Source organism: Elaeis guineensis, chromosome 7 (assembly GCF_000442705.2).
Source record: "Elaeis guineensis isolate ETL-2024a chromosome 7, EG11, whole genome shotgun sequence".
In the NCBI taxonomy this organism is placed as follows: domain Eukaryota; kingdom Viridiplantae; phylum Streptophyta; class Magnoliopsida; order Arecales; family Arecaceae; genus Elaeis; species Elaeis guineensis.
The window spans coordinates 103,488,411-103,502,495 of NC_025999.2; the positions used below are offsets into that span (position 1 = coordinate 103,488,411).

At 37.8% G+C, this 14,085-nt stretch overlaps 1 protein-coding gene across 1 annotated transcript; it reads left to right on the plus strand.

Moving 5' to 3' along the window:
* Positions 1-11,016: 11,016 nt before the first annotated feature.
* On the plus strand, positions 11,017-13,999 carry LOC105047889 (acyl transferase 7). Its single transcript, XM_010927009.3, has 2 exons — positions 11,017-11,533; positions 13,016-13,999. The coding sequence occupies exons 1-2, from the start codon at positions 11,117-11,119 to the stop codon at positions 13,853-13,855; spliced, it is 1,257 nt and encodes a 418-aa protein (XP_010925311.1). The 5' UTR covers positions 11,017-11,116; the 3' UTR covers positions 13,856-13,999.
* The last annotated feature ends 86 nt before the right edge of the window (positions 14,000-14,085 follow it).

Sequence of the window (14,085 nt, forward strand, 5' to 3'; positions counted from 1 at the left end):
TGGGAAGGAGGCCACCTATTCATCCAAAATCGATCTCAAATCGAATATTCTTCAGTGAGGATTGGGACTCTATAATCACGTACCGGAAAGATAGATGCGTCAGATCGTCCCTCTCTGACTCCCATTTTTGTCTTAGCCAAAAAAAAAAAAAAAAAAAAACTATTATTCATATGATTTAAAAGAAATTGAATAGGACAACTCGTACAAAACACAGGGCTTGACAGGCATCGACTACTTTTTTTTAAAGCTTGAGAGCATTATCTGATTACTAAAACATAAGAAGGACAATTGTTAGGTCAATGAATGGAATTTAGATCTTAGGTCCGGTTTAATCACCCACCCCATGTGCATCAATTAATGATTGATAATTGAACTGGGCGGGCATAGATGGTGGCTGAATAGGAGAGGATAGGACGTATTATGCAAGTGTGTCCATCTTCCATAAGTACAAGGCTACAAGAGGATGATCCATGAACCGATGGCGTCGGGTAATTGAACTGTGTTGGAGGTGATTCAAACTCTGGTAAGTGCCTACGCAAGTGGTTCCGTCCCCTCAGAAAATCCCGACTTGGTCCAATCTGGCACGTAATGTGGATTAATTGTAAAATGTCTTACTAAATGGATCTTTGTCGACGATGAGAACTAATTTGCATGCATTTTCTCCTTTGTTTCTCAGACGATATCTCGCTACCCACTCTAACTTCTAAAGGAAACATACAGTTCTCGTCGCAAGGTTTAACAAGGTTCAGCAGATGGCGAAAACATGTAAAGAAACAAAGCTGAACGTTCGGTGCGGGTGCTAAATCAAGAGCTTCGGTTCACCTTTGCCAGGTCCGCGGAATTGCAAAATTCTTTGTGCACCGTAGGCGGCGTAGAAAATCCAATATGAAGTACACCATCTCATCCGATTAATCTACATAGTCATCATTTTTCAACGAATATTTAATAGCTGCGGATCGATCTTTTCATTTAAAAATTTTGTACGACAAAAATTTCTTCATTTTTTGAAAAAAATTGTAACATTTTATGTTCATATTATGAAATCCTACATCCATAATATGTACAAAATGTCATAATTTTTTCTAAAGAACATGAATATTTTCGTCATTCAAAATTTTCATACGAAAAAACTGGCCTTCAGATATTAAATACGTATTGAAAAATAATTAGACAAAAATATCCCTCTTATGTTATGATATCTCAGATCATATTATGATATCTTTGAATATATTTACGTCACAAGATATAATAATTTTTTTCAAAAGATAAAAATATTTTTATCATATAAAATTTTTAAATCAAAAAATTAATTTATAAATATTAAATATATTTAAAAAATAATAATTATATAGATTAATTGGATGACATCGTGTATTCTATGTCAAATTTTCTAGCCGCCTGCGGTGCACAAAGAATTTCTCCCGCAGAATTATGACATCAAAGGTTAAGCATCTTGGGCCGGTGATGGTGGCGGCGTGGCGCCCAGGAAAATCCACTACGAAGCGTCGGTTTTTTTGGCCTGGCCCAGACTGGTCTGATTGTGGGCTCTGGAAGAACTCTGGCGATCTCTGAACCCGCCCGGACGAGTTGTGCTGCAGCCGAGCCAAAGTCATCAGCCGCGCGTGGTTGAATCTTAGCCTGACCAGAAATCTGCTAAATGTGAATCCTGTGACCTGGGCTTTAAATGGATTTGTTGGGCACAAATCAATGATAACACCACGAATCACAAAGCGTTTTGATTTTTAATTAGAAAAGGAGATGATCCAAATGCGGAACATCGTTAAAAAGGGCAGTACATGGTCAATGGCTTGATACGACCCTTTCTTTAACCTATACAACTAGGAGGCCCGGAAGATATTTAGAGACAGGCCTGAATCATCATGATGGTATCAGTTGGCTGGTGTCTCTTTTAATATAATTAGGATACGGCACCAACTTACCGACAAAAAATTAGGATACGGCACTAACGAACTCTTCTTTTGGGATCACCAAGTGGGCGCTCCAAATAATTGGCGTCTTCGAGGCAACCGCCGGCCGACGCGTCCATGAGCCAAACCCACTAAGGTTGATCGTCATTAGAGTTTGGGTAGGATAGTCCACGTTTTCTAAGATTTATTTATTTATTTTACCAAAAAGGAGATTAGGAGATAGCCACCGGATCTTATTAAGACAAGAGTAATTATATGCAAGGGTGGGGTAATTAGGTAATCTCCTGCTCTCCGGATATCACATTTCCGCTTGATGAGTTTTAATGAGCGGATTGCATGATCATTTTTCTCTGTTAAAGAAAAATTTATTGCACTATAGTTACTAATTTGGCTTCTTTTACTATTGCAATACGACAGTTTACTTAATCTGTTCATATCCTAAAAGTTACATTTAGGGTAGATACACTTCTTTTTTTAAATCAATTTAAATAATAAAATTCTATCTATAATTGATTTGTTACAATATATACACCACATTCATATATTCTCTAGATTGATCTCCTTTGATTTGATTATTCCACTTACATGTAGCTCTCTCTCTCTCTCTCTCTCTCTCTGTCTCTCTCTCTCTCTCTGTGATTGGAGGTGCCAAATAGACTTGCAATATTTAACTTTCACCCTTCTATTCTCGAGTGAAGGTCCAATGTTCAAACAGTGCTTATCTAATTTCCACTATACCATTTGTTTGAAAAAATAGTTGTCGAGTTTTCTCTATAATAAGAAAAAATTCTATTTATGCTACTCTCCAAAAGGTCTTCCATTCTTTTTGGCTGTGGGAACCCATTGGGTTTGCAAAGGTTGCAGCTCGGGTGATTTGGGGTTATTTGTCCGCTTTGATTCCAAATCAAAGCCTCCAATTCCCTGCTCTGGTTTTGGATACGGAGGCAACATGTACCTTTATCTTCTTTCTTTCTCTTACCCACATCGTCTTTACATTTTTTTTTTTAAATGAATAAATTGGGTGAAGTGCCTTGCTTCCTCGTTAATCCCTCAAAAAAAAAAAAAAGAGTTTTCCTGTAAGAAAGTGTTTTTTTTTTTGTTGAAAAAAAAAAACTAATAGCTTCACAAAACTAATGTTGCAAAAAATGTAAAATAAGTTACAAATAGATATTTGCAATACCAATAAATTATTTTTTTAATTTATTTTGAGAAGAGGATGAAGGCTATCTGCTATGCTTCAAAAGAATATTAAATGGTCACAAGTTAAAGATTTTAACAAAATAAAGCAAGCTGGAAAGAGAACTAAAAAATAAAAAAAAAAATTATTAAAAAACAAAATATTCTTTATTAAAGAGATCAAAAGCAGCTCAAAATTCAACCTCTTCAATAGTTTCCCATCATTTTTTGCTCCTTAGGTTGCGTTTGGTGCATTGTCAGATAGTGATAATTGGGATTACATGCAATCTAGATAAATTATCAGTAATATTGATTACTATGTTTGATACACGCAGATAATATTACAATAAAATTATCATAAATTTTGATTGGCATGTTCGATATGACAATCAAATTACTAATAATATAACATCAAAATTTTAAAATATTTTTAACTCAAATTTATTAAAAATCACACCCCATCCACAAAATTTTTAAATTTTCAGAATAAAAAAAATAAAAATATATTATATATTATATTATATATTATTTTTTTATTTTTTTTCTTCCTTCTCCTTCTCTTGCACACCACAACCCCTCCAAGCCCCGGCTGCTCCGTCCCTGATAACTCGGTAGTCACATCTCTGGCACTGCCCTCGGCTCTCTAACCGTCCATGCCACCCCTGCACCATCCCCTGGTCCTCTAACAAACTCGCACCTTGTGCTCTCCGCAGCCATCTCCATCACCGTCTTCATCCACCAGCGCCGCCACCCCCACCCACGCCGTCGATCCCTCGCACCCTACCCCACCCATGCCGCTGATCCCCTGCACCCTACCCCGGCTCTCCTTCATTCGCACTGCCTGCCGACCACTTGTGTTGCCCTCTGGCCAGTCGCACCACCCACCGGCCGCTTGTGTTGCCCCCGCTGTCCCTTTTTCTATGCAAAAATCATCGGATCTCAATAGATTGACAGTTTTTCTTTGATTGTCGGCGACTGTCATCAAGAAGACGATGACGGTCCATCAATCGACTGAATTCCGATCGCTGTCGGTCGGATGTGCAGAGGAGGGCGCCAGTTTTGGCCCTTTCTCTTTTCGTTGTCCATCGTGAGAAAGAAGATCATGAAATTTTTTTAAGGTATTTTTATTCAAAAAAAAAATTACAAGATTGCCAACATAATGATAATCTGAATAACTAATCTTTCTCTTGATAATTTAGATTATTTTATAAAAAATAATTTAAATTATTAATTTTAAAAAAATATATCAAATATAATAATCTGATAAAATTTTTTTAAATTATCAATAATTTAAAAAAATTATCAGCTAACAAACACAACCTTAGTCTGTTGGACGTTTTGTCTGACCAAGGGAAGAGAATGCCCAACATTCTACAAGACGCTAGTCGCTTGGTGCTATTTGTAATTAAAGACTTTGCTTTTCCCCTCCTTCCAGTAGCAAAAACCATTGCCGATGGCTCCCGTCTTATCACCATGCGAGATTTCATGCATTTGAACCGTAGCTTTTTAATTCTTTAACAGCGTGCCCGATGGCTATGAAGGTCATTCATTTCAATGACCTTTTTATCACTAACGAGAGACAGAGAGGGGGAGAGATAGCGCTTGTAATGCGCATTAAATCATGGTATGTCACCAACTCCAGATCCATGATTACCCCTGCCCCGCAATTGAACGGAGATAAGAAATAAGAAGTGATTATCATCGGCCCCCCTTGTGTACTTGGCCACTTCGGCAAATTGACAACCCTTATAAAAGTTATCTTATATAATTGGACTCCCCCGCCACTACGCAACTAGGCTGCCCTTCACGATGTAGTCTATGAGTATGAGGTTCAAAGCATGAGGACGCTCGCGTGTTCACGTCAAGTTCGGTCGGGGATCACTAGCTAGCCCACTGAAGTTGGAAATTGGCACCCATGGAATAGAAAAGTTATATCCTACATCCCATCTACCATATGATGGTACAATTTTGATTTTTATGGACTTCATAAATTCCGTATTCATCTCGTACTTCATTTCAATTTTTACTTTTAATACATTTAATTGATGTGATGCATATAATACAGGATATAATTTCTTCACTGATGGGATAGAATATTGAAAAAAAACATACTTGGCCATTACCTAAGAGTGTATGACGTGTCAAATGACATCTCACCATAAATTTTCTGTAGAATTTGATAGGTTGCATTATTCACCACCAACCGCTTTAAAGCTTTGGTCTTCTCAAAATCTTGACAGATAAGGTAAAGATTGCCTTAAGCTTTCGTGTTGACCGGTCCAATCACATGCGCAATTGTTATTACGTCACGATTCGCTATAAATTGTCACAATAAACGTCCATATGCCTCCCATGCAGATAAAAGGAAATGATTGTATTTGTACAATCCTTCATCCAAACCTGTGATAGTGTTGGGTGGATCCTAGTCGATGCCCATGATCTGAGCCGCAGTCTTGATTTTCAACTGCTTTTTGGAGAAGTCAATTGAAAAGAATATTTTAAAAGAATCCTTTCAAGCTCCAAGCAAGATCTTATCCGACCATTTGGAAAAAAAAGGCAAGAGATTTCGATATATCCTTAACAACCATCTGGTTGGAAATATCTCAGTGTAGTTCAAGTTTGAGGGAAGGGTCCCATCTCTCTCTTTTTGAGGGAAGGTACCGTGTCACGATTGCCCGACTACTTTTTCCGACGTCGAAAACTTCAACTAGCTAACCGTTGAGAAATTTCTCTGGCACATGACCAAATATTATTGCCGATACCATCGACAGCGTGGAAACAAGGCCCCCGTACCAGAAACAAGGGGAAAAAGGAAAAATCAAATAGAACTAATGACAAAAGGGGGTAGGCGTTGGTCGATGGTTGGTGAAGTTAGTGTGCCGAGCACTCCTACTGAAGAGAATTGAATTAGATGGTCTTTACGTAAAACACATCATTGAGGTTTGGACCAAGTGCTTCGTTCGTTCTTATCCGACAAGGATTCCACAAGGGCTTCGTGCAACGCACCTAACTATTGTGTCTTTTTTTTTTTTTTTTTCTAATAATAAGGCGGAGCACCCATATAATTCTGCTATGAATACAAACTGACCTTTTCATCTGGCCCTGCATCCAAAGACGTAAATCTTATTTTCTCTATATTTCTCCGTCAAGGGAACCGGAGAGACTCCACTCTTTCCTTAAACAGAAAAAGGTTTTCTACAAAAAAAAAAAATAATAATAATAATGCATCCAAAACGCACTGAATAAAGAATAATCCGGAGGAATTTTCCTTTTTTGGTTTTCGAAGCGTTGAAGATAAAATGGGCATTTAGGCCTCCGTAATTATTCCCACGTACCCACGAGTCGTACGAAGTAGAATAAGAACCGGCGTTAAATCATTTTGATTAAATGAGTGGCTGTTTCAGGTAGGACTTTTACCGTGTGCCAGAAAAATATATATATTACAAGGATTTTCGCACGAGTTTATACCATGCGTCCTGCGGTGGTTGAACTTTGAGTTTCTAGAAACGGAAACTCTGGGACGAAAAGGCCCATCAAGATTTGTTTTAAGCAATCCATGGGCGGGGGGACCCAATAAACCTGTGGACATTGGGAAAAAGATGAGGAGTTTTTTTTTTTTTTTGGTAACTTAAAAAGTGGAGGAGTTGCTACAACTGCAAGTATCTGAGTGCCACGCGATCGAGCATGCCATTTTCCTTAAAATACTACTAGCTTGCAATACTAGCAATTTTAAATTCTAATATCAACATTTTTTTTTGGTAAGAAAAATTCTAATATCAACATTTAATCTTTCTTTTACCTAAGCTTTAGAATTGAATCATATTTGGAGTTGGGCAATAAAAAGCTAGTCACAAGAAGAATAAATCACAATAATATTCTTCTATTTTTTTGTGATTTATATTTTCATCCTAAATATTATAATTTTTAATGAGATCTCAAAACTTATATTTGTATTACACTATGGCCTAGCAGTCCAACAGGGATCTAATATAGTTAACAACGGTGGTCAAATTGCTAATTTATTTTTTTATTTTAAAATCAAAAAAAAATAACACAAAATTATATAGATATTTCTTCAAAAAATCACGATTTTCATGCACATCCCAAAATTTTGAAAGTTAGACTTAGTTTTTCCCTTGATTGTCATATCTATAACTACTTTTACGATGAATCTTTCATGTTAATCATCCTATCCTATTTTCTTATTCTCCATTTTAGAGCCAACAAACCTCCTGGAATCATATTCGAGAGATTTATGACAGATCTTGCTCGAAAAAATAAATTTTTTTTTTAGAATAAGGTAGGATAAAAGATAGCAGCTATTTATCATTTATTAAAAATCAGGAGAATCAGGGATATGTATAGCGGTCTCAAAGATAGAATAATTATAGATAATAGAGGGGAAAAAATGAGTAAAAACAAAGTTAAAAGGGCTGATATAATGAGGCATTATTTCTCCTAGCTCATGAAAATTCTCCATCCAAGGAAGAAGCATCCAAAGATATTGAGAGCTTTCTTTTCTTATTAGACCACTGTAAGATCTTTCACACTAAAAAATTTTTATCTTTGATATAAATATCTAGTCTCTTCCCCTCCAAAATCTCATTACTTGTTGAATTTTCCACTAGCTTCCCTTCTCCTGATCTTCTTACCATTTCCAATCCTGATGCAAAGAAACACCTGGAGATTTGCCCCCCTAAGAATATATTGATAAGAACATATGGAGTAGTATTCCCTTGCATCCAAACTACTGCTCTCTCTATTCTTTCTTCTTATACTATCTTTAATACTGTCATTACCATCAACATTATTACCACTAGTATCACCATCTGTATTGTCCAAGTTCTTAAATTTTCTAACTTTCATTTGGAACACTCCCATCTCAGAAGCAATGTCCTCTACTTCTATCGGCTTCTAACCTTTGGACATAGTTGCAAAAATGGGAAGGAGCCGATGCAAACTTTGGTTGAAGCTTCAGGAGTTTTGGATCGAGCCCATACTTAAAATCATGGAAATCAGCAAATTCCCTTATTTTTTTTTTGCTTTTTCAGTGGTCCCTTCTCTCTTTGCGCTCTCCTTCTGTCTCTATGCAAATTGAAACTGAAATTCTTGAAGACCCTGTTTATTAGCAAAGGAAAAAGAAGGAGACATATGATCACCATATGATCTCTTTTTGTTCCTGCTAAAACATATTACAGCACTGTAACTTAGCCAATAAGGGCATATTTGGTATTTTTTTTAAAGTTATATCATGTGAGTGTCATGTGTTTATGGATCTTAATACAAATGGACGAATGAGTTATATTATAATAAAATTTAATTTTTAGTATCTAATTAAAAAAAATAAAAATTTTTGAAGATAAGTATAAATCATGAAAACTCGAAAGGATGTTACTATAATTTATAGTAATATAAATTATGTTTTATAAATATAAATATAAAACTGCAAGTTGAGAAGGATGGATGTATCTGCTTATATGCCCAAAAAGAGGAATCAATTGATAAAACCTTTTTTTTTCTCTCTAATTTTGTTCAAATCAACAGATTGATCAACCCACCAGCAGAATACGAAAAGGTGTGAAAGTGGGAGGAGCCTAAAAAACAATAATTAAGACAGCACAGTTGAAAATGACATAAAGAAAATACCCAAATAAAAACAACGGTGCACAAGTATGCAACAGCTAGTGTGGCCTTATGTTTGTCTTATCACAGTTACGAATGTCATCAAACTAATTTTTCAATTAAGTACATAGAGTAAAACAAAACTGTTATCTAATAATACGTGATCATGCAGCTGGAGTTTTGTACATCTGGACATGATTTAGTCCTTACATAAAAAATATAGAGTTTTTGCTGCCTTCTATATGTCTAATATCGTAATCTACGCTGCATTGCAGAATATTTTTTCTTTTAAAAAAATGAGCTTTGTGAAATGCGGCATACGAATTAATTCGAAAGGACGCTGACAGAGGCATTGGCGCAGCAGAACCAAGCGGCACTCGATAGGGTAGTCTCCCTTAGCATTTCATGGAGACCCTTATATTGCTACTTGTTGGTTAGCTATGCTCGACAATATAGCAGATCATGAGACAAGCCTGAACCAGAAAAAAAAAAAAAAAAAAATCAAATTTTACATAAGCGCGCTGGAGATCCGGTCTATGATCACCCCTACTCGACCGCACTGAACCCTTCCTAGTTTCTGTCGGAAAAAAAAAAAAACAAAAAAAAAACCCACTTCGTAGAGTTTTTTTTTTCCTTCGAAATTTACGTGAGAAACGTATACATCACGGACAGCTGGAGCGGGGGCCATCTAGCAACTGTTCACGGTTGAGACATGATGAAATGATATCGGACGCGGCCAGCGCCCAGCTGAGCCGAGACCCACCGCACCCAAGGAAAGAGGACGGAAACAAGCCATACCATATCTCTTTGGAAGTCCAGCCAACCAAGGGCGCGCAGGATTGGTTACCATGGGCTGCCACCATTAACAGTCGGTCCCATGTCGACAGAAAGTGGGCTCTCAAAGGTAAAAACTTCGACGAAGCATCCTGGAGCGGCCTAAAAAAAGAGGAAAAAAAAATAATAAATGAGAAAAAATAGATTGGCAACATATTTAGATTGAATTTGATAGCTGATAATTTATTTAAATTATTGATAATTTAATATAATAATTTAAATTATTATATTTGATATATTTTTTGGATGATCTTAATAATTCAGATTGTTTTGACAATCTAGATTGCTTCATGAAAGATAATTTGAATTGTCTTGGAGAGAGATGGCTATTCAAATTATCACTTCTTTAGTAATATTGTAATAAAAATTTTAAATAAAATTATTTTTTAAAAAAATTATACAAAATCTATTGTCCCTCTCTCCCCCTCCTCTTACCCTCCTCTGTATGTGCCCCCGACCTGCAGCTGTTCTATCTTTCTTTGCCTGCCTGCGGCTCCTCCGTTCTTATCTCCTATCAACCCCCATGGCTCCTTCACGCCCGTTCCAACCACATTCATGACTCCACATGCGCTCTCTCCCTCCCCACACCTCCAATATCTGCAATTTTTCATATCTTTTGACCCATCATTTATTCGTGCCACCACCACATTCACATTACTTTCGTTACTTCTCATCATAAGAAAAAAAAAGTATCAAAAAAAAATATTAGAGATATTTTAAAAATTTGATTTCATATTATCAATAACTTGATTGTTATACTAAATATGTTAATCAAAATTTTTAATAATTTTACTATTATATTGTCTGTGTATATCAAATACAGTAATCAATATCATCAATAATTTAATAACGATAATCTATCATAAAAATAATTTATATTATTTTTTTAGATTATCCAATGGTGCATCAAATATAAATTTAATATTATAAAATATTATAATTTCATTAATGTACGGTACATAATGGCTAAGGTGGTGTCTTTTCGTCCGAAGTGTAGCATCTAAGCGAACAGAATCGATGCTAACACGATAAGTTGACGAACAGTCGCCAGATGACGTAATTATATGCAGCAGGCTCCCAACTTATATGCCAGAAACGACTCATTATACATTTATGATTGCGCGCTCGCGCGCCCAGCCGCCCACCCAATTCATGAAGGACTTACTTATCATATTGTATCCATGGGATCCAATAAGGCGACTGTTGAAGATAAAAATATGTAACTCGTAACGGGTTGCCGTCGAGCAACATTCGCAATCGCACACCGACAAGAATATAAACAAATAAATAAATCAGTATAAAAAAAAACAAAAATATAAATAAAGGCACGCGGTGCGAAGTTTACGCAACTGATCATGTGCTAATCGCGAACAGGCGAACCCGATTTCAAACTGATGTGAAGGAAGAGAAGAGAACGCTAGCTTAAAGCAATCGACTCTATAAATTCTCCTTAACACATCCTGGTTCTCCTATACCAAAAACCCACTTAAGATTTGGGAGGGATACAGTCATCATATTGCCTTCCCAAAGACACCAATACCACCCGTTTTATCGCCATGACGATCTCTGTGAAGAGGATCTCCCAGAAGCTGGTTATCCCCTCTGAGCCCACTCCCACCGGCATTCTCCACCTCTCGTGGCTCGACCGATACCCGACGCAACGAGCCCTGATCGAGTCGCTGCACGTATTCAAGAATGGCCATGAGGTGGCAACGGTCATAAAGCGGGCGCTGGCCAAGGCGTTGGTCCCCTACTACCCTCTCGCCGGCCGGCTCGTGGTGGCGGACCAGGGGGAGCTCCAGGTGTCATGTACCGGAGATGGAGTCTGGTTCATCGAGGCATCGGCCAGCTGCAGTCTGGAGGACGTGGATTATTTGGAGCACCCTTTGATGATATCAAAGGATGAGTTGCTGCCTCATCCCGAGCCAAAATTAGACGCTTCTCACGAGGAGGAATTGCTTTTGCTGGTTCAGGTATTTTCTTCTTCTCCTCCCCCCTCACACCCATCTCTCTCATTCATCAAAATAGCTTTTTTTTTTTTTTTTTTTTTTTTTTTGAGGGAAGGGGAGATTAATGGAAGTGATTAGTCATCAAAATTTTATTAAAGTGAAATAATAACAAGTAGAAATGCGGGGAAGAACGTACCAAAAAAAAAAAAGAGAAAAAAATATAGTTCTTTTTTTCTCTGTGTGAGATTTGATCCTACCTATTCTAAAATTATTTTTAAGTATTTATGAATATAGATCTACTTCAACTTAAAATTTAATAATTATATTGATTCAATTTATGAATCTCATAAGATTTTTAATTTAATAATTAAAACAGATCCTGAGAGAGAGAAATAGGCTATCATGATTCAGGACCATTGGAATTCATCAAATTGAAACCATGCTCATCATCTTATTTGGGTGCTTTCCTTCTATTATTTAGAAATGTGACCTCATATTTTCTAGTTGTTACTAGGTAGGCAACTCCCAATTTGCTTCAAGAATGAACATGCCATGTCTTAAAGTCATCATCGTGACCCATTAAATAATATTTCTAGTCAGGGATGCTTCACTTTGCACTTACGAGTCGAAAATTGGTTTAGTGAATTAAACGGAAGATAACAACTAATGAGTATTTTAGTCAGGTTGGTACAGAAAAGGTATATAGAAAAAGGTAACCACCCAAATATATTATTGAGTTGCACATGGGAGAGTTCTATCTCGAAAATAATTTTTTTTAGATGAAATAAATCCAAATTGGTCTACCAGCTCAGCGATGGACCGGATCCCACCAATAATTTCTCGATCGTCTTGAAAGGCACAAGCAGGCAGGCAATTCACCTTTGACGCGGCCATCTAGGAATGATTTATTTGAGGTAAATTTGGATAATATCCACATACAACCCGGCAATTAGGACCTATGTGCCTAGATTCATCGTTTACATGTCTCAATCGCTCAATTGCGGAGCATGGGAGGATTGGAATAATTTGGAGTACTCCGAGGGAGGGTCCAGCGATTAGCACCTATCTTATTCAACCATCCTTCGTGTATTAGCTTGTCTATATTATTGATCAATGCGCAGGGTGATTGAATTGGACCCTCTAATCTATATAGCAAACAAGAGAAGGATCTCCACTCATGCTGGAATGATGCGGGAATTATGCATACCCCTGTTCCCATCTTTTTCATAGTATATGTTCTTACATTGATCTACCATTTTCAAATGCTCACCTTGGGACTCATATGGGTTGTGCCGCGATGTCCAGCCCATTGTAGTCGTCCCCCCCTACGTTTTATACTCTCTTTCAGCCCTTCAGGACTTTGATGCGCTTAATGCTTTACTATAAAGCTGCTTGTTCTGTTGCTCGAAGTCTGCTGCAATATCCATAAAATATATCAACGTTTTAACCATTGAAAATAACCGAAGAAATGTTACTAATTCTAGCTCAACTTTCCGATGAACCCAGGTCACCGAGTTCGCTTGCGGTGGATTTGTGGTGGGCCTCAGATTCAGTCATGCCATTGCTGACGGCCCAGGAGCAGCACAATTCGTGGCAGCGGTTGCAGACTTTGCCAGAGGTCTCACACAGCCAACGGTCGAGCCCGTCTGGAACAGAGATGTCATTCCAAATCCACCAAAATTCAGATCGGCTCCTCCACCAACCCCGTCCGACATCCACCTACAATATTTCATGATGGATATCTCGTCGGAGTACATCAATCATCTAAAGAACCAATTCATCGAGCAAACGGGTCAGATATGCTCCACTTTCGAAGTCCTCATCGCCAAGGCTTGGCAAAGCCGGGCACGGGCGATTAGGTTCGAGCCCGAGGCTAACGTTCATCTTTATTTCGCCATGAGTGCTCGCCCGTTACTGCACCAACTGTTGCCTTCCAAAGGAGGTTACTATGGAAACTGCTACTACATCATGAAGGTCACCGCAACGAGTGGGAAAATCATGGAGTCTCCCATTGTGGAGATTGTGAGGTTGATTAAAGATGCTAAGAAGAGGCTGCCTGTCGAATATTCCAAGTGGGCTAAAGGAGAGCTCAAGGAGGACCCGTATAAGCTGACAACGGCCTATGATTCATTATTGGTGTCGGATTGGACCCATCTGGGGTTTTCCCAGGTCGACTATGGGTGGGGAACACCGGTGCATGTCGTTCCGTTGACGAATTCTGACAGCATAGCTACGTGCATCCTAGTCAAGCCATCTGCGCCCAAGCGAGGTGCTCGTTTGATGACGCAGTGTGTCACGAAGGAACACCTGATGGCATTCCATGATGGAATGATGAACCTGGTCTAGATTTTTTTTTTTTTTTGCCTTCTCGTTTTTTTTTTTTTTCACCTGTTGAAAGCAACGGGCAGAAGGTTTGCTCGTCTTTCCAATGAATAATTCGAAATGTTTGATTTAAATTTATTTACTGCGGAGTAGTACCCTACTTTAGTATTTCTGGTGGCCTGTTGGTTGTTCGCCTGGTTGTTCTGTTAAAGTTTTTCTATCGTATATCACTCTCTTTTTGCTGTGACCAACCT

Excerpts from the sequence above, each read along its gene's own strand:
- LOC105047889 (XM_010927009.3), top strand. The coding sequence starts at position 11,117 with ATGACGATCTCTGTGAAGAGGATCTCCCAGAAGCTGGTTATCCCCTCT. Across the intron at positions 11,534-13,015 it reads AATTGCTTTTGCTGGTTCAG|GTCACCGAGTTCGCTTGCGG; the intron begins GTATTTTCTTCT and ends CGATGAACCCAG.